Source organism: Trachurus japonicus, chromosome 9 (genome assembly GCF_045865225.1).
Source record: "Trachurus japonicus isolate A0001 chromosome 9, Traja_1.0".
Taxonomy (NCBI): domain Eukaryota; kingdom Metazoa; phylum Chordata; class Actinopteri; order Carangiformes; family Carangidae; genus Trachurus; species Trachurus japonicus.
Window position 1 is genome coordinate 2,352,188 of NC_140915.1, and position 27,398 is coordinate 2,379,585.

Consider the following 27,398-nt stretch of genomic DNA (forward strand, 5'->3'; position numbering starts at 1 on the left):
AGAGTGAACAGTTAAGGAGTGAATAGTGAACAGTTAAGGAGTGAATAGTGAACAGTGAAAGAGTGAACAGTTAAGGAGTGAACAGTGAAAAGTGAAAGAGTGAACAGTTAAAGAGTGAATAGTGAACAGTGAAAGAGTGAATAGTGAAAAGTGAAAGAGTGAACAGTTAAGGAGTGAATAGTGAACAGTGAAAGAGTGAACAGTTAAGGAGTGAATAGTGAACAGTGAACAGTTAAAGAGTGAATAGTGAACAGTGAAAGAGTGAATAGTGAAAGAGTGAACAGTTAAGGAGTGAATAGTGAACAGTGAAAAGTGAAAGAGTGAACAGTTAAAGAGTGAATAGTGAACAGTGAAAAGTTAAAAGAGTGAATAGTGAAGGAGTGAATAGTGAACAGTGAAAAGTGAAAGAGTGAACAGTTAAAGAGTGAATAGTAAACAGTGAAGGAGTGAAAAGTAAACAGTTAAAGAGTGAATAGTGAACAGTGAAAAGTGAAAGAGTGAACAGTTAAGGAGTGAATAGTGAACAGTGAAAAGTGAAAGAGTGAACAGTTAAAGAGTGAATAGTAAACAGTGAAGGAGTGAAAAGTAAACAGTTAAAGAGTGAATAGTGAACAGTGAAAAGTGAAAGAGTGAACAGTTAAAGAGTGAATAGTGAACAGTGAAAGACTGAACAGTTAAAGAGTGAATAGTAAACGGTGAATGAGTGAATAGTAAACGGTGAATGAGTGAATAGGCTTCATGCACAGCTCCACTACTTCCTGTCTCACACTATTGGACAAACTGACAACAACCTGGATTCATCAGTTTGTCCAGTGATGTGAGACAGGAAGTAAAGGAGCTGTGCATAGAGTAGCCTATAGTGAAGGAGTGAATAATGAATGAGTGAATGAGTGAATGAGTGAACGGTGAAGGAGTGAGAGTCGAGTCTCTGGGTCAGTTTATGTGTTTATTTATGAAAACAAAGGAACTCAGAAAATAAGGATCCCATATCAGTAATTACATCAAATAATTCACTTGTTGGTTTGTTGGTTCGTCCTCTCTCTCTCTCTCTGTCTGTCTGTCTGTTTCTGTCTCTCCATCTCTCTCTCCGTCTGTCTCTCTGTCATCTCTCTGTCCATCTCTAGGCGGCGCTACGACCTCAGACAGCTACTATACAGCTACTATACAGTGCTCAACATACGGAAGAAGAAGAAGAACGTACGGCCGGAGTGCATGCAAATACATAAAATCACTTTTTTCCTTTTTCTTATTAAAATACAAAAATTAACTATTAGCATCAAAGCTCGACCATCAACTAAAAACATGAAGGGAGGGAGGGAGGAGGAGGGGGGTTACCACGGCAACGCATCATGGCCGCCGCCCGCCCGCCCGCTTGCTTGGCTTGCTTGCTGTCAAACAACAACAAAACCGTCTGTCTGTCCGTCCCAATCCATGATCGGATCAATATTATTATCGATCGGATCAATATTATTATCGATCCCAGACGTCGACAGAAGGAGGAGAAGAAGGAGAAGAGGAAATGGCGGCCGTTGGCTCCGCCCACAAACGACCAGACGATGATGAACAGACGTAGACGAACGAGTCACATGATTGTGGATTCGATCGATCGATCGGCGTCGTCGTCGGTGGTTTAACAGCGATGATGCGTTCAGGGTTCAGCCAGAGAGTCGGACATTTCAAAACCTCTTCCAGGACTCGTGACATCACACCGACCGACCGACCGGCCGACCAATCAGAGCAGAGCGTCCAAGTACAAGTACAAGTAGTTTTCGGGACCCGACCGGTCACATCCGAGTCCTGTGACCCGCGGTCCCCGAGGAGGAGGAGGAGGAGGAGGAAGAGGAGGAAGAGGGAGGGGGCGGGGCTTCTCTCTGCTGCAGCCAATCAGGAACCAGACTGTAAAAACTTATTAAACGTGACCTGTTTTTATTTCCTGTTTCTCTTCTTCACGTATCAAATTAAAACATTACCCCCCCACCCCCCCCCTCCTTCACCTCCTCCTCTTCCCTCCTTCCCCTCCCTCCTCTTTCCAACTTCCTGTTGGTTCCGACACTAAAATCAGTTTAAAAAAAAAAAAAAAAAAAAAAAAAAAAAACGAGACGAGAGAAAAGAGTCTTTTAAAAAGCTGGTTTCCTTCCTGCAAAAACTCAAAACTTTTCCAAGAATATTTGTCTTATTTCTTGTCAAAATGTCTCATTTCTAGTCAAAACTAATCTCTTTCCACTTAAAATAAGACTCATCACCTAAAAATTTACTTGTTTTTAGATCATTTTCACTTGTTTCAAACTAATTTTCACTTGAAAAACAGTAGAAAAATCTGCCAGTGAAAGCAAGTTTTTTGTGCTTGTAATAAGAAAGAAAAACTTGATCCACAATCACATTTTTCTACTTATTTCAAGTGAAAATCTGCTTGAAAGAAGTAAAAAGTGTCTAAAAACAAGCTGCTTTTTAACGTGATGAGTCTCATTTCAAGTAGAATGAGATTGTTTTGACTAGAAATGAGACTAGAGATTAGAAAAATCTGACAGTGGAGCAAGTTTTCTGTCTTATTATTTATTACAAGCACAAAAAACTTGCTTTCACTGGCAGATTTTTGTGCTTATTTCAAGTGAAAATTTGTTTGAAACAAGTGAAAATGATCTAAAAACAAGTTAATTTTTAGGTTATGAGTCTTATTTTAAGTGGAAAGAGATTAGTTTTGACTAGAAATGAGACATTTTGACGAGAAATAAGACAAATATTCTTGGAAAGGTTTTGAGTTTTTTGCAGTGTAGGAGCCGAACCGGACGAGACCTGTTCCTGCTCCGCATAGTGGACCGGGTCTGGGTGGGACCGGGTCTGGGGGGTCTGAGGGTCCGTTACAGTATGAGTGGTTTGTTTCGGGGGGGTTTGGGGGGGTTGGGCAGCGGTACAAAGACATTTCATATAGAACCTTATAAGACACAAACAAGTTCAGCACAAACCTGAAAATCAAAAGAAACAAATGAAGCAAAATGTAGTGTTAAAAAAAAAAACACATGATAAGAAAAGAAAAGAAGAAAGAGTCCGTCTGGTTCCCGTGGCGAGGGGTCGACCCGGAGAAGGAGCAGCAGCAGCAGCAGCAGCAGCAGAGTGGTCGACCAATCAGCTGCTGGTTTAAAACCATGTTGTCCTACTGGGTCAAGGAAGGAGGGAGGGAAGGATGAAGGGAAGGAAATAAAGGAGGATGGGAGGAAAGAGGAAGGGGAAAAGGAAGGGAAGATAGAAGGAGGGAGGGAGGGAACAGATCGGGTCAATTGGGTCAAAAGGAAGGAAAAAGTAAGGACGAAGGGAGGGAGGGAAGGGAAAAAGGATTGTGGAAAGAAGGAAGGGAAAAAGGAAGGAAAGAAAGATGGAAGGAGGGAAGTATGGGAAGAGAGTAAGGAAGAAGAAATGAGGACAAAGGGAAGGAAGGAAAGAAGGATTGTGGAAAGGGAAAGGAAGGGAGAAAGGAAGGAAAGAAAGGAAAGAAGGAAGGAGGGATGGAGGAAGGGAACAGATTGGGTCCATTTGACCCAGAAGGGTTTTTTAGTTTTGCAACGCTTGGATTTCGCTCCTCACGTTTCAACAGCTGCTGCAGGTCACCATGACAACCACCGACCACGTTTCAACAGCTGCTGCAGGTCACCATGACAACCACCGACCACGTTTCAACAGCTGCTGCAGGTCACCATGACAACCAGCCGACCGACACCGGTTCTGATCGGTTTGATTGAGACACAGAAGAAACAGAAACAGAAACAGGGTCAAGGTCAAAAAGTCCAAATGGAACCGGGTCCGTTTCCACGACGACGATGACTCAGAACAACGACTCAGCAGAAATAATAACTCCTCTCTGCTGGTTCTGCTCCTCCTCTCCTCCTCCTCTCCTCTCCTCCTCTTCCTCCTCGATGCTCTAGATGTTTCTGGAATGTGTCCTCCTTCCTCTTCTCCTCCTCTTCCTCTTCTCTCACTCTGTCGATGCTGTTTTCCTCTTCGTCTCTTCTCTCTCTTCTCTCTCTCTCTCGTTCCTCCAGGAAAAATAGAACAAAACAAAACGAAAAGAAAAAAAGAAAAAGAAAAAAGAAAAGAAAAACAACACTAGGAGCTAAAAAACAGGTCAGCCTATTTACATACAGTCTCCAAGTCTGGGCGTGTGTGTGTGTGTGTGTGTGTGTGTGTGTGTGTGTGTGTGTGTGTGTGTGTGGTTTATAGATGTGTGTGTGTGTGTGTGTGTGTGTGTGTGTGTGTGTTGTTAGAAGTTCAGAGAGTGTGTCTCTGTCTTTGTGTGTCTGTTCAAGATGGAAGTTTACATGGATGTGTGTGTGTGTGTGTGTGTGTGTGTGTGTTAATGTTTTGACCAAGTTCCTGTGTGTGTGTGTGTATGTGTGTGTAGAGTGGATAGAGCTCTGTGTGTGTGTGTGTGTGTGTGTGTGTGTGTGTGTGTGTGTACAGTGTGTGTGATGGTGTGTGTGTGTTCAGTCTGTGTCGGAGGAAGAGGAGGTTCCTGTTGAGGAGCTGTCGTCAGAGGAGGAAGAGGAGCTGCCACTCAACCGACTGGCCCCGCCCCCTGAGGCTCCGCCTCCCGCTGCCTTCTCTGCAGGGGGGAGGGAGAGATGGAGAGATGGAGAGATGTTAATAAACAGATAAATATAATAATAAGAGACAACAAACAGCATGAGCCACGACACCATCCTTTCCACTGTGCGTGCAGTAACCATGGAGATAGAGCCGTATCGCCGTAATTAGCTTAGCTCAAACACTGGAAGTGTATAGGTAGTGTTAGCCTGCCTCCACCTAAAGTCGCTAATTAGCTTAGCTCAAACACTGGAAGTGTATAGGTAGTGTTAGCCTGCCTCCACCTAAAGTCGCTAATTAGCTTAGCTCAATCACTGGAAGTGTATGGGTAGTGTTAGCCTGCCTCCACCTAAAGTCGCTAATTAGCTTAGCTCAAACACTGGAAGTGTATGGGTAGTGTTAGCCTGCCTCCACCTAAAGTCGCTAATTAGCTAGTGTAGTGTTAGTGTATAGGTAGTGTTTTTATTCATTCATTCAGTCATTTATATTAGCACCTGATGTCTAAACCGTCACACTGATAAAGTTAATAAAGTTAATTATTGATTATTCCACAAATTAAAAGCTTTTCTCAACTACCGGATAATGAAATTAAATTTGAAATTTGAAGTTTGAAGTTGAAACGCATGGAAAACAAACTCGCCATGTATTTGACTGATGTGCTGTATGTTTGTTTGTTGTGGGTCAAATGAGCTTTTTAAAGAAAAAAAGTCCAGATTCTCTGATTGCAGCTTCTTCAATGTGAATATTTCTGGTTTCTTTGTTCCTTTATGACAATAAACTGAGTCTCTCTTTGGTTTGTGGACAAAACAAGACATTTGAGGACGATGTCGTCTGGTGGTTTGAGAAACACTGATTGATGTTTTTAGACATTTTTTTTTTTTACATTTTATTGACGAAACAACTAATCGATTAATGGTTTAAATAATCGACAGATTAATGGATAATGAAATGAATCGTTAGTTGCAGCCCTGGAGCATACTGAGTGGTTTTCATAAAGACTCAGGAACTATATGCAGGGTTCCTACACATTTGAAATTTCCAAATTCCATAGTTTTTCCAGACCCTATTTCAAAGGAGGTTAAATCGAAAGCAACTGGACTTAGTTATTTGTCTAGGAAAGACAAATAACTAAGTCCAGTTGCTTTCGAAAAAAAGTTTTTCGAAAGCAACTGGACTTTTCGAAAAAAATCGATTTACATAAGAATGGCAATTCTCATTTAATCTGATTCAGAATCGATATAAAATGTCTCAAAATCGATAAAAAAAATTTAAAAAATTAAACAAATCTACTGGCTGTCGGCCTCCGTTTCCTTAGAATTTAAAAGGCAGCATGTTTAACTGCACTATTGTTTTTAATAAAGAGGCACTTTTAATTTTGCTACTTAAGCAATATGTGATATTGCTTTTATGCAACAGTTTCAACTTAGTTATTTGTCTAGGAAAGACAAATAACTAAGTCCAGTTGCTTTCGATTTAACCTCCTTTGAAATACTATGACCTGGGCAAATGAGAATATGCACCGGCTTTCCAGACCCTAATTTAAAAAAAAATTCAAATAATTTGTGATACTTGAGTAAATAGTTGTGCATTATATAAAAAAAAATAATGCAATTAATAATTTGTTTTCATTATTCTGAATGTGTATGCCATTATGTCACCAAATATTTTCCAGGAGATTGTAGCTAGGTACAAAATAATTAACCCAAATAACTTAGGATAAGACCAAACCCAGATAAGTATTAAGATAAATATATTTCCATACAATAGTTTCCATTTTCCATACTTTTCCAGACCTGGAAATGTATAAAATCAAATTCCATACTTTCCATACTTGCGTAGGAACCCTGTATATGGTTAATAAGCAACAACCTGAGTAACTGATTATTATTCAGACTTACGCAGTAGCTTCCTCTGCTTCTTCTGCAGACAGGACTTGACGTAGCGCTCCAGCTCTCTGAGCGTGGAGGGTTTGAGCGTCTCGAAGTCGATCTCGATCTCGTCGGGGTTGGAGTCTCGGAGCGACGGCTCTCTGGACTGGATGATGTGGACCACGCGCCCCAGCTTCTCCCCCGGCAGCCGGTTGATGTCCAGGCTCAGCTGCCGCTTCTCGTCGTACGACATCGGCAGGGACGACTCCTCGCCGTCGTCGCCGTTGGCCGAGCCCCCGGCCGAAGTCTTGCCGCCTTTTTTCGGTTGCCTAGGAAACAGGAGAGTGAGATGAAGTGAGCCGGCGTCGGTCAGGAGTCTGGAAGCTGCAGCTCTCAGAGATTTATATCTATCGCCTGCAGTAGTCAGGGATTAATGAGCGCGCATGTCGCGCGTCTACATTGGAGGTCGGCTGTTACCAGTATAATCAGAGACCATGAATGAGTTCGCCTCAGTTTCACGTGATTGTCTCTCAGCTTGGACGCACTGGACGCGGAACCGAAGCGCAGCGCCCTGGAGCGGAGGCAGTTTCAGATCGGCGCACATGTTAACCGGTCTGCCTGGTCGCACATCTCGCGCTGTGCGCGCGCCTGCAGCGCTTCAGATCGGTTCATTTCTATTTTTCACGCGAGCCGCGCGCACCGAGAGCGCCGTCTGTCAAGCTGGATAGACCGGATCGTACCAGACAGGAAGTCGGGCACAGAAAAGGCGAGAGAATCCGGTCAATTTTCAAAATAAAATAATTAAATGATGATTAATTAAGTTGTTGCTTGTCCATCTAAACATATTTGAGCATTGCGTCTGCACATGAGACACACACACACACACACGTTTAAAATGTGTGTGTGTGGAAAACCGAGTGAATACGAGTATGAACGACTGCAGTCGATGTCTGACCGGCGCGGAGAGAGGAGGAGAAGTAGCTCCCAGTGCGACCACCCAAGCGCCTGAGAAGCCGCGCGCAGTATGCGCGCACAACTTCCGCGTGCAGTGCGACCAAGGGGTCTGTCAGCCTGTTAGAAAAACTATTTACTGACCCCAGCTGAGACGCTGAGACCCCCCCCCTCCCAAAAACAAAAACTCTTCGGATCTGAACGATTCACACAAGTCACCTAATTGAAAAAGCGAGTTTTGCTTTTCAGCTGTTTGCATCCCTGAATAGTAACGGAAACCAGGGTCTCTGCAGGTTTCACCAGCTCAAATTCAAGACGTTTTAAGACCTTTATGGGTGAAATTTAAAGCTCCAGTCTGTAACTTATTTGTCTTTTTATTATCAAAAATCAAACCTGTCTTTCATAAATCCGTATTTGACTGAAGGTGAATCACAGCTGCATCCAAAGTAAAGCTTTCTGGTTCCTTAGAATGAGTTGTTACAAGTCGTTACAAACACATAAGTGGGCGACGCACCGAACCGAGGCGGCCATGTTGCATCGTGACCGTAGGTAACCACGGAAACGGCCTGTTAAAACTGTCACCACTGTGTAGTGTGAGGAAGGACGGAGGCACCGGTGTTGCATTCAGGTGCAGTCAGGCAGACGGCCGTCGGTCATTTTACTCCACCAGAGAAAGACGGTAAAACAATACCACATCACCATGACAACATGTTGTCACGGACACCACTTGTTTACATAGAGGCTTGTTTATCCTGTTACATGCAGCGTCTGTTGTCTGTCTGACGTCTGCCCCATTTCACCTGAATGCAAAAAAATAAAAAATAAAAATAAAATGGAGATATTATACCTGGTGGCGGTCACTGTGCTGTTGGCTTTCCTGGCCGGCGCCTTCTTCTGATTGGCTGGTTTGGGCTGTTGGGCGGCGGTCTTGGGCTTCTTCTCTTCCTCCATCTTTCCCTTGTTCCCTTTGTCTTTGTCTTTGTCTTTCTTCTTCTCCTTGTCTTTCTTCTCTTTCTTCTTCTTTGGCTTGCTGACGGGAGCCTGGGACAGGACAGCCAGCTGCTCGTGCACCGCCTTCAACTGGTGGAATAAACTAATAATCAATACCTGTCGCCTGATCAACACCTCGGGAGGGCCTGCCACGGGCCAATGACAGCTCAACGCTAAAATCAATGTGCAGATCAACGTTAATTTGTCAAACATCATCACATTCTACGGAAGCGTATTGCATTCACTTGAAAAAGAAAAAAGAAAAACGTTTTTTCTGAGTAATTTTTTTAAAATCTGTTTTTCTGAGTAATTTTCCCGTTTTATTGATTAGGCCTGGGACGAAACGCTTTTCTCCCGATTCGATTCTTCTACGATTTTTTGGATGGCGATTCGATTGAAATTGCGATTCTACGATATTGCCGAGGTGTGTCTGACGACCTCACAACAATGGTCAGACACACCTGGATTATTCGGTCACAGTTGCTATGGCAACAGCTGTCACAGTAGAGACATTTCACAGGAGGAGACAGAAAGATTAAATATCATCTCAAAGTCACCAAAACTTCACTTAGCTTTACTGCTATGGCTGTCGGTTGCCACGAAACGCCGATAGCGACGGGCTAATTTCTGTTAGCCTGTCTATGGAGTTTTACATTATACGTTAGCATTAAGCTAGCGGACTTTATGCTTAGTTGTGATACTGGCTAACATCTAAACATCTCTGACAATATGTTGCCTCAAATACGTTGTTGACTTAACTTAGAACAGATGTAGACATCCTTGTTAAGTTTATCCACGTTTAGTTGGTGTTGTGGTCTACTGCATAACTTTATCCAGAGCAGACACTTCTCTCGATTGAGATGTGGCTTGGGAAAAGGTAAAAAAATCCCCCCGTGGCCTCTCAGGATACCTAGTGTCAGAGTTGCATGTACCCCATGAACACCGTTTGACCATTTTAAACTTAAAATGTCAAGAAAAAACATATAAAAGTGAATGAAAACTGACTAACTGCAATGCATTTCAATGGACGTGGAAGCAGAGAATGTCCCAGTGTATGGGCTAGCTATGAGCACTGTGATTGGCTCATCGCGTTTGGGGGCGTGGCTTAGCCATAGGTCAATTAAGGCATGTGATTAGTTACACACAGGGTATGATACTCCGGTTATGTTTTAGACTTTATCCTTCTATTGTAAGCCTAATGCTTAATGTAGCAGGGAAGGAGTAGACCATAGACTGTATATAAATGAGGAATAGACGAAAAACAGAAAAAAATTAGTCAAAAACAGGGAAAGAAAATGAACAGAAAAACAGATCAGAAAAAAAATTAGTCAGAAAAACAGAAAAAATTACCTCGAAAAAACGACCAAAAAAAAAAATCACTCAGAAAAACCGGATTTTTTTTTTTTATTCAAGTGAATGCAACACGCTTCCGTAACATTACATCATCTCTGACTGATTGAATCTCAATATTAGAGGAAGAAAACCAGGATGTTCTTGACCTGTGATTGCTCGGCAGCACCAACCTGCTCCTGTAGCTCGGCCAATCGCGTGGCTCGCTCCTCCTCGGAGTCGGATGATTCGTCGGAGGAGGAGTTGTTGCTGCTGTCAGAGGAGGCGGTGCTTTTACTGACCAGCGGCGTCGTGGAGGGCACCGACGTCTCCAGACCCTCGTCAGGGATCTTAGCGAAACGCATCTCAAACACGTCCTGACGAGAAACACAGCCATTACACACTTATACACTCATTCAGATTCTGACAATAAACCTCGTTAATTATCACACACTGGACCTTTAATCGGATTCAGCCTATTGCTACCGTTGGATTATTCATAAAACCAAAAGCAAATGAATGCATAGGCCGATCTCTGCTTGTTTTATTTGCACATATGATCAAATAAAGGAGAGCTGCAACAATTAATCGAACAATAAGCAATCCTTAAATCAATCATCATCTATTCTGATAATCTATTAATCAGTTTGAGTAGTTTTTAGAGATTATACACTGATACTAATTCAGATTTTGCCAGTAAACTTAGTTAATTATTACACACTGGACCTTTAGTCGGATTCAGGGGCTTAACAGCTTCAGCCTATTGCTACCGTTTGATTATTCAAAAAAACCTAAAGCAAATGAATGTATAAACCAATCTCTGCTTGTTTTATTTGCACATATGATCAAATAAAGGAAATGAAATCAGAGCTGCAACAATTAATCGATTAATTAAACTATTCTGATAATCTAATAATCAGTTTGAGTAGTTTTTTGAAGGAAAAAAAGTCCAGATTCTCTGATTCCAGCTTCTTCAATGTGAATATTTCTGGTTTCTTTGTCCCTTTATGCAATAAACTGAGTCTCTCTTTGGTTTGTGGACAAAACAAGACATTTGAGGACGTCGTCGTCTGGTGGTTTGAGAAACACTGGTTGATGATTTTAGACATTTTATAACATTTTATGGACCAAACAACTAATCGATTAATCGTTTAAATAATCTACAGATTAATTGATGATGAAAATAATTGCTAGTTTGCGTCGGGGATCTTAGCGAAACGCATCTCAAACACGTCCTGAGGAGAAACAAGAGGAGGGGGGTCGGGCCGGTCAAACGGTCCCATTTCCAGATTCCATTCGATTAATGACGATTATTGATTACCGTTTTTCCATTTGACAGTAACAGTAAAACCAAAAAAAATACACCACAAACTTATTGCACCATTAATAAACAGTCAGCTGCTGAATTACTTAACCCTCCTGTTGTCCTTCTGGGTCAAACTGACCCAGTCTGTTCCCTTCCTCCATCCTTCCTTCCTTCTTTCCTTCTTTCCTTCTTTCAACAACTGTATTCTATACTTTCACTTCAAATAAAATGCAGCATATACAAATTAGGGCCGGGACTTTAACGCGTTAATTACGATTAATTAATTACACAAAAATTAAAGCGCTAAAAAAATTAACGCATTTTAATCGCACTTATTTAAAAAAAAATGATTTTTTTTTTTCAATTTTTTTTCCTCACGTGTGTCTACGTGCGGTGCGCCCGCACGCGAGAGAGGCGGCAGTTTGAGAGGCTGACTGGCGGAGATGAGAGCTGGTGAAACGCTAGCATGGTTATTTAAAACACCATCTCTGATCTCTGCCTGCACATAGACACACAGACACGGCGCACGCTAAATGCGCTATATAGCGCTAATTGCTCAGCTGCAGCGCTATATCTATGACCTGTCACTGTCACAGGTGCAGCTCATCTCATTATGACAGGACTTCACCCTCAGAGCTATTAATTGCGATTAATTGCGATTAATTCATTACAAAGCCTCTAATTAATTCGATTAATTTTTTTAATCGAGTCCCGGCCCTAATACAAATATCTGAGCTGGTGCAACTTGATTGACGCGGTCGCCAGAAGGTTGTGAAGCGCTGCGTTAACGTGTAGTTTCCTGTGATCATGTGACCTCCATTACCAGCTGCTATGGAGACGTAGACGTAACGTGTCCTGTGGTCGAGACTAGGGATGGGCATTTAGAATAATTTTCTAACCGAGTATCCTAACCTGGTTGTAACCGGGTAACCGATTACTGTAATAAATAAAAAATAAAATGAGGTCATGTCTGACTGACAGAGCTCAGCCGGGGCATAAATGCTCTCTGTCCGTCAGACAGTCGCATCACTGACTCACAGCGTCGTCAGACTAAACATCAGCTGGATAATAAGAGTAGAGATGGAGTTTAAGATGCACACACGGGGCAGATGAGCATCTTTATGCCGCGGCCTCCGAGGAGAAAACTTTTTTCTTTTTTTTAAATCATTAGCGGTGCTTATTTATTAGTCCACTACATGTTGGTGCCTTCGCTCCTCTCGGCCTCGCATCGTCTCAGGAAATAACTGGGAAGGTTTCAGAATGTTTGTAAACTGAAAGCAGCAGATTTTCTACCAGACTTGATGACACCTGTCGTCTCCGAGGGAACCACCACAGATTATTGTAGAAGGTTTGAAAGTCCGAGGCTCGATCCAAAAACGCTTTTATACAGCAGAAAATCACATTGCTTGATCCGAAACTGTTTAACACAACAAAAAGCTGAACCATGATGGCATGATGATGTAGTTTGATCCGACACTAGACTGTTGCTCTATCGTGCCGTTTTTTTTAATCCTAGGTTAACCGGGTAATAAATTCATAACCGGATAGCAGTTAACCTACTCGGGTACCCCAACATCCCTAGTCGAGAGTTTGCTAAACCGCTACAGACACGAACAGAAACGTATTCCCTGGTTTCAATTCAATTCAGTTTATTTGTCACTTTCATGAGAAACCATTTGTTTAACATGGGAGCGAGAAGCCGTTCTTCCTGTCATGTTGTATGCATGGTTTGTTTCATGATGAAAAAAAACACAAAAAACGCAATAATCATCGATTTTTGTAAACTTAATAATCGTCCATCCAATAATGGATTCTTTCCCCCCTAACCTAACCCTGCTGGAGCGTGGTGGAGCGGTGACGTACCTGCAGCTTGCGAGCCATGGCCACCACCTCGTGGTCTGGAGGGTTGTACTTGTAACAGTTAGAGAACATTAACCTGACGTCGGTGGCAAAACTCTGGGGGTCGGTGTATTCTCCTTTATCCATCTTTTTCTGAGGAGGAGAGAGACAGAGAGAGAGAAACACAAGGGTCAAAGGTCAAAGCTTCACTGACGACCAGTCAAACGTCGCTGCTCTTCCTCTCCTCGCCACCGGAGGGAGTCAAACCTTTCTTCAGGTTTATAACTCACAAACTTCTCTCTGTTCTCCACCGACTAACGACTAACTCTCTCTCTGTAATTATAAGGCTACGAAAACCAAACAGATTCTATTTTATAGAGATTATACACTTATACTAATTCAGATTTTGCCAGTAAACCTTGTTAATTATTACAAACTGGACCTTTAGTCGGATTCAGGGGCTTAACAGCTTCAGCCTATTGCTACCGTTTGATTATTAAAAAAAAAACAAAAGCAAATGAATGTATAAACCAATCTCTGCTTGTTTTATTTGCACATATGATCAAATAAAGGAAATTAAATCAGAGCTGCAACAATTAATCGATTAATTAAACTATTCTGATAATCTAATAATCAGTTTGAGTCGTTTTTAAAGAAAAAAAAGTCCAAATTCTCTGATTCCAGCTTCTTAAATCTGAATATTTCTGGTTTCTTTGTTCCTTTATGACAATAAACTGAGTCTCTCTTTGGTTTGTGGACAAAACAAGACATTTGAGGACGTCGTCTGGTGGTTTGGAAAACACCGATTGATGTTTTTCAACATTTTTTAACATTTTATTAGCATTTTAGAGGTAAATGCAGAGACTGCTTGATGAAAAACTGTCCCTGAAGGCAACGCGCATCAGCGGTTTTACATGTATTTCCCTCTAAAACAACTCTGTGTGGTAACGTTGTGTTATTATCTCATAGCGTGGTGAATGTGCAGCTCACAACTTGTCCACCAGAGCGTTGTGGAGTTGTTGGATTGTGTATTTGATGAGGGAAACCAAGAAATCCCATAATGAGCCTCCGTAGCGTAGCTCTGAGCAGCTCACGGCTCTGCTCCACCGTTCTAAAAATAGCTTGCACCGACAATTAAAGGTAACGAACCTACTGCTATGACTATAGGGATTATGGTGATGGGCCGATTTGACTAAATGTTGAACTATCCTACAATTTAATCTCTAATCTCTAAGAAGATAGTGGTGTCGTGCTGACTGGTGGTGTGATGTCATGGCGGTGTGTGATGATGTCGTGCGTGCGTTACCCGGACGGTGCTGAGGTCCATGGGGTGTTTGATGATGTTGTGGTAGTAGGTTTTTACAGAGGGGATTGTTGATGTATCATTCACAGCCTCATTTATACAACATTTTATTACTAAAAACATGGAGACATTAGATCATTTAGGGCTGGTGACAGTATTTTCTCATTTACAGAGTGATAAAAAGAGATATCCACAATCCTCCTCTGGAAAAACTAAAGACTCTAATATGTCAACTAAATAAAACAAAGAAGCTTTATCCATTGTTCAGATGTATGTTCTGGAAATGTATGCAAATCAGCGCATATTTCATCAGATATTGCCTCATTTACATATTTAAAAATAAAATTTGACAAAACTTGTAATATAAAAAAATATTTGTCTTAAAGCAGAAGTAAGCGATCCGGTTGTTTTGGCTAATGCTGCGTTCCAGGCAGGCTTTTGAAATCGTAAATTACAGCTTCAAGTCACAACTTACGACTTTGTAGTGTTCCAGGCAACCCACTCGTGTTTCTCCGACCTGTTTTACCTGTGAAAGTCACTATAACGGCCACTCGTAACTTCTGACCCGTGAACTCGTACCAGATCGAACTGGTACCACTTCACAGGTCGGAAAAACACCAGTTACGGGCTGCCCTGAACGCACCATAACAGTCCTCGTCCCTACGTCGCCACATTCAGGCGCATCCCTTGGCTGCACACACAGAGAGGACTGCCCCTTTATGCCGTTCTCTCTCCTCATTGGATAAAGGTTGTAGGATACAAGGAAAGTTTTCTCCTGGGCTCAGAGCAGAGCAGAGTGACTGACAGACCCGTGTTTCAGACCAAACACTCTATAGAAGTGATTGCTGTCGGAAGATACAACTATTTAAGACTTAGATTAACACAAATATATCGCTTACTTCTGCTTTAATTTGAGTGATAAACTTGTGTGATGATGTGGTGCGAGCGTTACCCGGACGGTGCTGAGGTCCATGGGGTGTTTGATGATGTCGTGGTAGTCGTGCAGCTCCAGCGCCTCGGCGTCCACCGGCTTGTAGAACGGCCACGCGTACGCGGCGTGCTTCTTCGACAGCATCTCCTTCAGGATGGCGTCGCAGTGCTTCATCTGCTCGCCCAGCTTCCCGCTCTTCCTCCCCATGGCTCCTCCCCCTCCTCCTCCTCCCCCTCCTCCCCCCCCGCCGCCGCCGCCCCCCACCACCTCGCCGCCCGCCACCTCCTCGCTGGTCTCGCGCCGGGTCTTGGCGGGCCGGGCGGCGGCCTCGCGGCGGGACGAGCCCAGTTTCCCCGACTTGTTGTCCTGAGCGGACGGAGAGTCGGCGCGGCCGGCGGAGATGGCGGAGGTGGTGGGGGTCGTGGTGTCAGCTTTCCTCTTCACGCCTTTCTTCTGTTAGAGACGAGGGGGGGGGGTTAGCGTTAGTTATTGACTGATTTAAATCTTTATCTCAAACATGTGTGAGCAGTGAAAACAAAACAAAACCGAACAAACTAATAGGGCTGTGACAATTACCATTAACAATATCACGGAAAAGTCAATTTCCAGTAGTTCAACCCCAACCAAGTGTTGAGTGCATATAGATGGACATAGTTTTCAGAAGGCCAACATTTCTATATTAAAAATGCTTTAAAAAAAAAAAAAAAAAAAAAGGGTTGCAATATTTCAATTTTGGAGATACTGAATTTTATGTCTTCACTGAATGTTAGTCATAATTATTACTATTAAAATAAACAGAATAAATAAAGACATGGGATGTTTCATTCAGTGTGTAATGGACATATAGGCCTATATAATGTGTTAGTTTCACTTTTTGAATTGAACACATTCTACATCGCGGAGGTGACGTCTTTCTACTTCCTTCACCTCTGAAACGGGGCAGAGCTCCGTGGAAACACCTGCCTGACACAGCAACGTAGGGAACCGTGCATGTCCGCGGCGCACAGCTCCGGCATGGGGGAAAAAACAGTGTCGCCGTCGCACCGACTGCACGCGGATACGCGCCGCTTTAATGAGCGCGCACGTCGCGTCTACATTGGAGGTCGGCTGTTATCAGTATAATCAGAGACCATGAATGAGTTCGCCTCAGTTTCAGGTGATTGTCACTGTCAGCCTGTTAGAAAAACATTTGACTGACCCCAGCTGAGACGCTGAGACCCCCCCCCCCTCAAAACAAAAACTCTTCGGATCTGAACGATTCACACAAGTCACCTAATTGGTCATGAAAAAAGCGAGTTGCGCTTTTCGGCCGCTGTTTGCATCCCTGTAATAAAAGATCTGATCACACACCAAAAAAATAAAGTAAAGTTAGATTGTTACCTTGACAACAGGCTGTGCAGACGGCATCATGGTTGCCGTGGGCTGCGGGGCGGCGACGGGCGGCGTGGCCGGGACCGGTGTGGGCGTGGTGGAGATGACGGGCGTCTGAGAGGGGGAGGGGGAGGGGTAGGAGGGGGGAGGGGAGGCTGAGGACTCGGCCTGTTGACTCACTGACACACAGAGAGAGAGAGAGAGAGACACAGTTAGCACACGCCTGTTACCACGGCAACGCTGGAGAACACACACACACCTGTAACAGGACAAACACCTGGAGTTCATAAGTTCAGATATAAGTTCTATGTTATCTCAAATTCCACAATATTATATTATTATTATTATTATTATAAAAATTGATTCCGTGCTAATTGGCCGACTCCGTGATCCAGAGTCCTGCATCGGGTCGGATCCCCGCGGGTATCCAACGGTTACCCCGCAAAAACGGTGTTCAACGGGTGGATCAACTGTCTTGTGAAAATTCACGGGTCGAGCACAGGCGGAACTCAAATGAACGCGGGTGGGTACGCGGATACAATACAATACAATACATATTTATTTATATAGCACATTTAAAAATACAACCCAGGTTGTCCAAAGAGCTGTACAATAAACACACAAGCAAACTAGTGGCAATACAACTAGATGGAACAGGTAATGTAGTTACAATAAAAACATGCAATAAAACAATAAAACAAGAGTGGAGACATATAAAACTAAAATGCCAAGGAAAAGAGATGAGTTTTTAAAAGAGATTTAAAGTGCTCGAGTGTTTGTGCAGTCCTAATATGCAGAGGTAGGCTGTTCCACAATGTCGGGGCCACCACAGAGAATGCTCTGTCTCCTCTCGTTTTTAGTTTTGCTCTCGGTATAGTTAAGAGCAGCTGATTAGCAGACCTCAGTGCTCGGGGGGCATGGTGAAGAACAAGAAGGTCAGACAGGTACGGTGATGCCAGGCCATTCAGGCACTTAAAAACAATAAGTAAAATTTTAAAATTAATTCTAGAAGAGACAGGAAGCCAGTGTAAAGTGCGGAGAATTGGGGTAATGTGATGGTGACGCTTTGTCCCTGTCAGTAGGCGCGCTGCAGCGTTTTGCACAACCTGCAATCTGCGTATTAAAAACATATCGATGCCAGCATAAGATGAATGTGTGTAGGCTTCCAGAGAAAAACTCACGCGCAGCTGCACGAACCAGCGTAGCAAATCATTTTTTTAAACGATTCAGGAGATTTCCTGATAGTAGCAACCATCTTGATGTAAATAAACAATCTTTAGCCGCTCGTGTGACCGCTCACAGCTTTCCCGTTGGAGTTTACTTAGCCTGTCATCATGGCTTGACTGCTCGGCTTCTGGGTAAAAGCTACAAACACACCGATGGGATCAATGTAAAGGCTGAAGTGTCCTGCTTTCATTAAAAAAAGAATTACGTCTCTATCATTCTCCGTTCCAGAAATAGACGCGGAAGAGTACGGCTTTTTTTTTTTTTTTGCTAAAGAGTACGGCTATAGGCTACCCCGTTATCGCCGGTGATGACGGCGATCTCACGGGCAGCGGGTCGGGTAACGGGTCTTAATATTGACGGGCGGGTCGGTTAACGGGTTGAAGTCAGAAATAATCACGGTGACGCGTCGGGACACGGGCTTAAAAACCTACGGGTGGGGCGGGCGCGGGTTTCCAAAATTGGACCCGTGCAGGTGATCACAGATCATCATAGAGCCCTACATTAGTAAAAACGTTTTAGGGTTTGAATTAGTGCTGTCAAACGATTAAAATGTTTAATCAGATTACTCACAGGGTTGCTGTGGAATAATTTTGATTAAATATCATTCATTTTTAATCTATATTAATCACGTTTGATTTTGCATGAGCAAACAGACTCAAGAAAGAAGAGAATATATTTACACTTAACATGTTTATTAAACACCTTTAACAGTGCTAGTTAACAAAAAACTTTAACTTTATTTCAACACAAACATTTATCCACATTAATGTGGCACCTGTTACTCCTTTTTCAGCAGCTACTGAGACAAACTAACTTGTTGACTGTGGACCGTCTGGTCTGGTGGCGTCTGGTGTGAACGAGCTTCGGCTCACACAGATGGGTTTACTGTGTTAAAGTTTTTAAATCAGATTCATCATGATGATGGATTAATCCGCGTTAATTTGAATATGTATTCAGGGTTCCTACAGCTTAAGCCAAGATAAATTTAAGACTTTTTTAAAGCCACTTGAAATGAAATTTAAGACCGACTTCATAATAAACACAAATGCAGAAAAAAGAAGAAAAAAAAACACCACATCAATTACATAGGGTTAGGGACAATTTTACCCACTTTCCTATGTGATCCAAGGTAAAGTGACTGCTACATGAACATTGGATTGTGTCTCTTTCCAGCTGTCCTTTCAAAATAAATGCATAAAAAGTCAGGAAAAAAAAAAAAAACACTGACTCGGGAGCTGGTGGCGGTGAGAAATTTAGCGTTGACGGCCGCCACTAACTTCTCTATGTCGAAATGTTACCAATTATTTTGAGATTTGAGACTAATTACAACCATAAAATACCACTTACCAAGTGTTAACATTTTTAAGACTTTTGAAAATTTGATTTAAGACATTTTAATGCCAATTAAGGCCTTGATTTTAGATGAATGAACTCAATGCCTTTTAAGACTTTTTAAGGATCCGTAAGAACCCTGTCAAAACATGTATTGTTCTGGTTCTTGGGGGGGGGGGGGCATCATCTCAGGAGTGTGAGACACCAACAACAGGACCAAAGTCGTGTGTGTGTTCCAGCCCAAACCAGCGCGTCCAGTCGGTCGGGTCGGACCAGTCGGACCGGTGACACGGCTCCGATGTTAATGCGTTAATGAGCGGGAGGGGGAGGGGTCAACCAGACACGACGGTGCGTTCAGGTACCGTTGGATTCTACATGGATCAATACTCTGGATTCCTGTGGGAGTTCAGTCGGTACCGGTAAAAGTTCTGATCCATGAATATGTTTCTGTGGGACGTCAAGTTTTAATACTGCAGTTAAAAAAACAAGATGACACCGAGGTCATTTGTACTATACTGTAGTATTACAGTAGTAGTACTGTACTGTAGTACTACGTTTGTTAACATTTTAACTTTATAGTAGTATTAACAATAGTTTAGTATAACAGTAGTACTTCAGTGGTAGTACCTGTGGTAGCAGCGGCAGTAATACAGTAGTACTACACTAGGGCTGTCAATCTTCCGCCCAAACGCGATTCAAATTTCTAACGTTTCTTATGTTAAATATTCACATTTTTCATGTTTTTATTAAATCATTTTTCTCATTTTATTCACCTATACCAGCTTATTATTAGGTAGTTTTAGTTCTATCAACATGTTTACTCCCCCAAACGTCACGACACATGGCGTTAATCTGCGTCGTTGTGGAAGAAACACGTTGGAACAACAGTTTCCACCTTCAAATGTACTTATGTAATGTAATGTAATGTAATGTAATAAAATAAATTACAATTCTGTTCGAATAACGAAGTTCGTCTTGATGGCACTGATCTACAGTAGTATAGTACATACCTGTAGTAGGAGCGGCAGTACTACAGTAGTATTAGAGTATTATTAACAGTATCACAGTATTACCTGTAGTGGGAGCGGTCGGCTGCTTGCTCTTGTTCTTCCCCTTGGGCGCCGGCGGCAGCAGAGCCACTTCCTCCTGAGGCATCTGAGCCACTTTCTGCAGGAAGATCTTCTCCAGAGCCTGAGCCATGAGCACGATGTCGTCTGTGGGCTGAGGTCAGAGGTCAGAGGTTAGAGGTCAGAGGTCAGGATGATGTGAGCCAAAGATCCTCTATAGACCAAGATGGCCCATACAGCTACACTTCCTGTCTCGTGTTGTGAATGTGTGAGTGGATTTATAAAAGTTGTCGTCAGAGGAAAGTGAGATATTTGTATTTGCTTATGATAACATATGTACACAGCTAACAGTCAGATTTAACATGACGAAGATTAGTTCAATAATTACGGCGGGCGTTTGCAAATGTTTGTTTGAACAAAGTTAATTTCCTTCTGATTTGGAAATCTGGGGGGTGGAGTCATTGTCTGCTGGTCTCTAAAGGGGGCGGAGTCATGGTCTGCTGGTCTCCTAAAGGGGGCGGAGTCACGGTCTGCTGGTCTCTAAAGGGGGCGGAGTCACGGTCTGTTGGTGTCCTAAAGGGGGCGGAGTCATGGGCTGTTGGTGTCCTTAAGGGGGCGGAGTCACTGTCTGCTGGTCTCTAAAGGGGGCGGAGTCACAGTCTGCTGGTCTCCTAAAGGGGGCGGAGTCACGGTCTGTTGGTGTCCTAAAGGGGGCGGAGTCATGGGCTGTTGGTGTCCTTAAGGGGGCGGAGTCACTGTCTGCTGGTCTCCTAAAGGGGGCGGAGTCATGGTCTGTAGGTGTCCTAAAGGGGGCAGGGTCATGGGCTGTTGGTGTCCTAAAGGGGGCAGAGTCATGGGCTGTTGGTCACCTAAAGGGGGCAGAGTCAAGGTCTGTAGGTGTCCTAAAGGGGGTCTGTAGGTGTCCTAAAGGGGGCGGAGTCATGGTCTGTTGGTGTCCTAAAGGGGGCAGAGTTATGGTCTGCTGGTCTCCTAAAGGGGGCGGAGCCATGGTCTGTAGGTGTCCTAAAGGGGGCGGGGTCATGGGCTGTTGGTGTCCTAAAGGGGGCGGAGTCACGGTCTGTAGGTGTCCTAAAGGGGGCGGAGTCACGGTCTGTAGGTGTCCTAAAGGGGGTCTGTAGGTGTCCTAAAGGGGGCGGAGTCATGGTCTGTTGGTGTCCTAAAGGGGGCGGAGTCACTGTCTGCTGGTCTCCTAAAGGGGGCGGAGTCACTGTCTGCTGGTCTCCTAAAGGGGGCGGGGTCATGGGCTGTTGGTGTCCTAAAGGGGGCGGAGTCACGGTCTGTAGGTGTCCTAAAGGGGGCGGAGTCACGGTCTGTAGGTGTCCTAAAGGGGGCGGAGTCACAGTCTGTAGGTGTCCTAAAGGGGGCGGAGTCACGGTCTGTAGGTGTCCTAAAGGGGGCGGAGTCACGGTCTGTAGGTGTCCTAAAGGGGGCGGAGTCACGGTCTGTTGGTCTCCTAAAGGGAGCGAAGTCATGGTATGTTGGTCTCCTAAAGGGGGCGGAGTCACGGTCTTTCGGTTTCCCAAAGGGGGCGGAGTCATGGTCTGTTGGTGTCCTAAAGGGGGCGGAGTCACGGTCTGTAGGTGTCCTAAAGGGGGCGGGGTCACGGTCTGTTGGTGTCCTAAAGGGGGCGGAGTCATGGTCTGTTGGTGTCCTAAAGGGGGCAGAGTCATGGTCTGCTGGTGTCCTAAAGGGGGCGGAGTCATGGTCTGTTGGTCTCCTAAAGGGGGCGGAGTCATGGTCTGCTGGTCTCCTAAAGGGGGCGGAGTCATGGGCTGTTGGTGTCTAAAGGGGTGGAGTCATTATCTGTTGGTCTCCTAAAGGGGGCGGAGTCATAGTCTCCTAAAGGGGGCGGAGTCATGGTCTGTTGGTCCCCTAAAGGGGGCGGAGTCATGGTCTGTTGGTCTCCTAAATAAACATTCTACTGACCAAACAACTAGTCGATTAACCCTTTAAATAATCGACAGACTAATGGATAATGAAGATAATGGCTAGTTGCAGCCCTAGTGTTTACCTTGTTGTAGATGTAACAGTTGGTGAACATGGTGTTGAAGTCCTGCATGGCCTCGCTGGCGCTCCAGTAGTAGTTGTTCTCCAGACGCTTCTTGATGGTTCCCATGTCCATTGGGTTCTTGATCACCTTGTGGTAGTCCTGGAAACACGGAGGGTCAAGCTCAGCATCAAGACCACAGACAGGCGTGTGTGTTAGTGTGTGATTGTATAGACCGAATCGCCTTGTTGTTCACATTCTACTTCCGGATAGAAAACCAACACGTAATTTGAATGAGATCAATAGTAACGAACGAGAGTTTAGCTATATCTCATATTTTTCACGCCCTATCACCGTTTAGACAAATCTGAAATGATTGAAGAAACATTACTATTTCTGTGTGTGTGTTTTTTGTTGCTATTTGTTGTATTTATTCAGTTTTGGGGAATCACGGTGTCTAGAAAGCATCAGTTGCTGCAGCAGACAGGGACAGCTGACGGCGGTAGCTAAGCTAACGGCGGTAGCTAAGCTAACAGCGGTAGCTAAGCTAACAGCAGGACGTCAGCTGTTAAAACCCTCCCGTTGTGGGACACGACATGAAACTACTCCAGTTAGCTCAGTCATGTTGGAACTCAGATATCCGCTGGAGAAAATATTTTTTCATGGAGCGTTTATTGAGTCACTGAGTTATTAAAGTTAAACAGGTAGCTAACCGTTAGCCCAGCTAATCTATGATAACCATGACTAATTACAAAAGTGTGCACACAGAAATAGTAATGTTTGTCCAATCATTGGTTTTATAAACTTTACAAACATCAGATTAGTCTAAACGGCGATATAGTGACATGAAAAAGTAGATAAATATAGAGAAACTCTCGTCCGTCACTATTGTTCTCATGCTGGTTTTCTACCAGGAAGTAGTTGTAAACAACAAGGTGATTCGTCCTATAAAGTGTGTGTATAAGAGACTGACCGCCAGGCAGAGCTTGATGGCGTCCACTGGTTGGTAGAAGGGCCAAGCAAACTGATGTTTCCACAGAGTCTTCACCACCACGTTCTGCATGTACTGCAGCTGGTTGGTTTTCCTGAAGGAGACACACACACACACACACACACAGATCATCAAAACTCAATAAACAAATAAGAGTTGTTTTAGAGGGAAATTCATGCAGAACCGCTGATGCCGCGTTGCCTTCAGGGACAGTTTTTCATCATCAGTCTCTGTATTTCCCTCTAAAACAACTCTGTGTGGTAACGTTGTGTTATTATCTCATAGCGTGGTGAATGTGCAGCTCACAACTTGTCCACCAGAGCGTTGTGGAGTTGTTGGATTGTGTATTTGATGAGTTTGATGAGGGAAACCAAGAAATCCCATGAGCCTCCGTAGCGTAGCTCTGAGCAGCTCACGGCTCTGCTCCGCCGTTATAAAAATAGCTTGCATTGACAATTAAAGGTGTACAGAAAAGAAAATTGAATTTAAGCCCACTCTGGGTCATAAAATTTGTGTAATAACTCATCTATCAGACGATGTAGGCCAAACTTTGTGCAAAATTCTATTTTTGAGTAAATTTTCGGGATGAAAGTGTGTATTTTTTTTTCGCATTGGATAATGCAGGCGCACGGATTATACGTCAGCCTGCTCACGATTCACCAGCCACTGATATTGGATCCGTCATCCGTCATTCAAACGTCTGAGACACACACACACACACACACACGGAGCTCGGTCTCGCCCCAAACATTGAATATCCCGCCCGCTCGATAACGAATTTGTTTTCTTTACTCGGGTAAACTCGTGTTGCAGCTCGTAACAACCCGGCGCGACAAACAGGACAAGCGGCCATTTCTGTACACCTTTAAAGGTAACGAACCTAGGGGAGCATACATCAGTCCGACTGCCCAAAAGTCCGACGGCTCATTTCTCCGACTACCCATTCTAAAGTGTTAAGGTTAGGTTTAGGGTAAGGTTAAGGGTTAGGGCTACTTAAGTCAGAGAAATGGGAGGTCGGACTAATGGACGCAAAAATAAAGAAATGTATGGTCGGAGAAATGGGTGGTCGGACAGACGTCATGCGCCCACGAACCTACTGCTATGACTATAGGGATTATGGCAATGGGCCAATTTGACAAAATGTTGAACTATCCCTTTAAGGTCTGGAGGAAAAGTGTTGTTTGTTTGTCATCTCAATAAATTTTAAGTAATTTCTATTTAAGTTGTGTACATTTAAGTCATTAACATTAAAAACACAGTCTTTTTGGTGGTAAAATAGAAGAAAAAGGTTAAAAAAAACTAAAATTTCAAAAAATTAAAATGGAAAAAACGGAATTGGGAGAAAATAAAACACACCACCTCACACCTCTCCGTACAGGTGACCTACCTGCCAGGTTTGGTGGGGTTGGTGACCTCAGGCGGCGCTGGGTTGGTGAGGGTGGGGGGGCTGGGGGGCGCAGCCTCGGGGGCGTCCGACATGGTGGACGGCGGTGACGCAGCGATGCACCGTGGGGCGACAGTGTCTAACCTGAAGGTGAAAAAACTCCCTCTGTGGTCCGAGGGTGTGTGTGTGTGTGTGTGTGTGTGTGTGTGTGAGTGTGTGTGTGTGTGTGTGTGTGTGAGTGTGTGAGCGTGTGTGTGTGTTCAGCTCAGGTGTGGTTGGCGTTGAAGCTTCAGCTCGATGTTTCCCTCCAGGAGACAAACTCCCATCGCACGACCTGAGAAACAGACACAGACACAGAGACAGTTAGTCAACTCATCCTTCAACACACGGGCTCGGGATGTCTCCGTTACTCGTTTTCACAGTTAAAGGAGAATTTCGGTCATTTTGGACCCCTAAATCGTTGTCCTGATGGTCACCCAGTGTTGGTTGGAGCAAAAAATGCGACTAAAATTGATGCAGGCAAACCCGAGTTAAAATAACCGGTGGAGCAGTGCATTGGTAATGTCCAGAATATAGGGGTGGGAGAAAAAATCGATTCACATAGATATCGCAATATCTTTTTTGACGATTTTTAAATCGATTTTTTTTTTTTTTTCAAAAATCGATTTTTTTTTTTTTTTCAAAAATCGATTTTTTTTTTTTTTTTCAAAAAAAATTTTTATTTGATTTTTTTTGGGGGGGAAATTTTTTAAATATTGTGCAATGTGTATTTGTTAGCCTCTTTTACATACAGAGAGTCCAGGTTTTGAAAAGGGTTTAAGTTCACTTTATAATGGAGTATGTTAATTTCTAGGCTCCTACAGTATTTGTGTGCAGATAAATGTTAAAAATGCTAAAGACTAAAAATCGAGAGAATCGGCAATATCGTAGAATCGCAATTTAAATCGAATCGCCATCCAAAAAAATCGTAGAAGAATCGAATTGGGAGAAAAGCGTATCGTCCCAGCCCTACCAGAATATCTCCGACCGTTTATTTCTGTAAAGAAATCATCACAACAAGGACAAAGTGCTAGTTTCTCTCTGTGATGGGATAGTAATGTCTTTCTGGGATGTTTCAGAGTTGGGCTATCTGAGGTGAGTGGCTACATGCAAAAACACAAAGTTTCTACTGTTTCTACTCTCCACTATATGAGTTCAGTGGTGTCTCTAAGGATTCCAGTCATGGACCAGAGATATCTGATTGTTTTCTGAGTGTTTGTTGTGGTTGAAAGAATTGCCCCCGTGGGTTAGCGTTGTGGCTATCGCTAGCGCCGGGTAGCCATGGTAACTCTGGTTTGCCTGCAGCAATTTTAGTCAAATTTTTTGCTCCCCCCCCATCAGGCCATCAGGAAAACGATTCAGGGGCCAAAAATGACCGGAATTCTCCTTTAACCACGGTATTAAACGTTACAATTAATTAATCCTAAAGATTCCTAAATACCGCCGCTCTCCAAAAAAGATGATGGGACCACATCGGCAGATCAGCACAACACATAATTGTAACAAGTGTGTTAATACTTGTGTAACATTTACGTTCCATGTCATTCTGACGATTAAAAGAAACTTAAAGGGACAACGAGGAGTTTCTCCATCGGCAGAACCAAAAATTCCACGACAATAAAAAAGTCTGATATTAATGTGGATGAATCTACGTTACCACTTGTTAATGGTCCATTTTAGATAAATCTATGGTTTTGTCTCTATGGTTATTTTGTTATTATTAGTGGTGGTGGAAATGCTGGGCGAGCCGACCAGCGTTTCTTTACTTTCGGTTTCGTGGCGAGTCATGAGAATAACGCCGCCGTATGAATCTCCGTTTATGGTGGGAACTACGACGGTATGTGATCGTCTTCCAACCTCTGACTTTAATTCTTGATGAATGAAAACATGAGTCTGTCTTGACCCGGTCAAAGAATTTCACGGTGCGGAGGCTCATAAATGTAGAGTGAAAACACTTCACTTTTACAAAACTCCTCGTTGTCCCTTTAAACATTTGGTGTAGATTAGAGTTCTCAATGGGACTGAAAATTACAACCCGAACCGACCCGACGGAGCCCGACACACCAGCATTAATTATCTGCCCGAACGGCGGGAAAGCAGCGTCTTCTGCCTCACGTCATCTGGCCCCTCCGGTACCGGCCCGCTAACGGGCGGGACTTAACGTCCTGCTGTAGGCTACAGTTGCCCTTTAATCAGCGGGCGCAATTGATGAAATTTCCGCCACGGGAACGGTGCGTCTTGGTGGAGATTTATCCTCCAACCAGTGCGCGTGCCGCTGACGAGCAGCTGCAGCTGTGGAGTCGTTCTGCCTCAGCAGCACAAGATGCAGAGTGGGAGGTTTGTCTGAAACTCACACGTGAACAAACAACAATTTACACCAGAAACGTGTTTTATGAGAGAGGAAAGAGGGAAGCCCGAGGTCCGACCCGTTGAGAACTCTATAGATGACAATCAACAGCTTAAAGGGATAGTTCACACTAGAATGATATTTCGCTCATTATCTACTCACCCTCATGTGGACTAAGGGCTGGAAGAAGTTTCAGATTCCTCCGTCCCTTCTCTGAGTTACAGGGGGTCTTGGCGTAGCAGTGCATGTCCATATAACGGTTGCAAAGGGACACCAGAGCTCTTCGTAAAAAAACACACACAAAAAAACATCCAAATACCTCCATGATGCTCGTATGTAATGTCCGTCTTGTGCTGAAGCCCCAAATTGCGTAATTGTCCCGAAAAAAATTAAATAAGTCTATATTTTAAGCTTGTTTGTAGCGGAAGCTTCTCGAAGCTCCTCTTCCTGGTCCGTCCAAATCTCGCGTGATTCGCAGTAACTGCACTGACGCCGGCGCAAATCACGCGAGATTTGGACGGACCAGGAAGAGGAGCTTCG

At 43.7% G+C, this 27,398-nt stretch overlaps 1 protein-coding gene across 2 annotated transcripts; it reads right to left on the reverse strand.

The window, feature by feature from the left end:
* Positions 1-4,432: 4,432 nt before the first annotated feature.
* On the reverse strand, positions 4,433-24,649 carry LOC146980508 (bromodomain-containing protein 3-like). Of its 2 annotated transcripts, none has more exons than XM_085785706.1 (11): positions 24,476-24,649; positions 23,071-23,182; positions 22,122-22,259; positions 20,096-20,243; positions 16,473-16,642; positions 15,114-15,545; positions 12,883-13,011; positions 9,908-10,090; positions 8,242-8,474; positions 6,474-6,772; positions 4,433-4,594 (listed from the first exon to the last, which is right to left on the reverse strand). In XM_085785706.1, exons 1-11 carry the CDS (start codon positions 24,565-24,567, stop codon positions 4,476-4,478), a joined length of 2,055 nt encoding a protein of 684 aa, XP_085641832.1. In that variant the 5' UTR covers positions 24,568-24,649; the 3' UTR covers positions 4,433-4,475. The 2 variants fall into 2 exon arrangements, with proteins under 2 accessions (XP_085641832.1, XP_085641831.1); XM_085785705.1 differs by having other exon boundaries at positions 9,884-10,090.
* Positions 24,650-27,398: the final 2,749 nt, after the last annotated feature.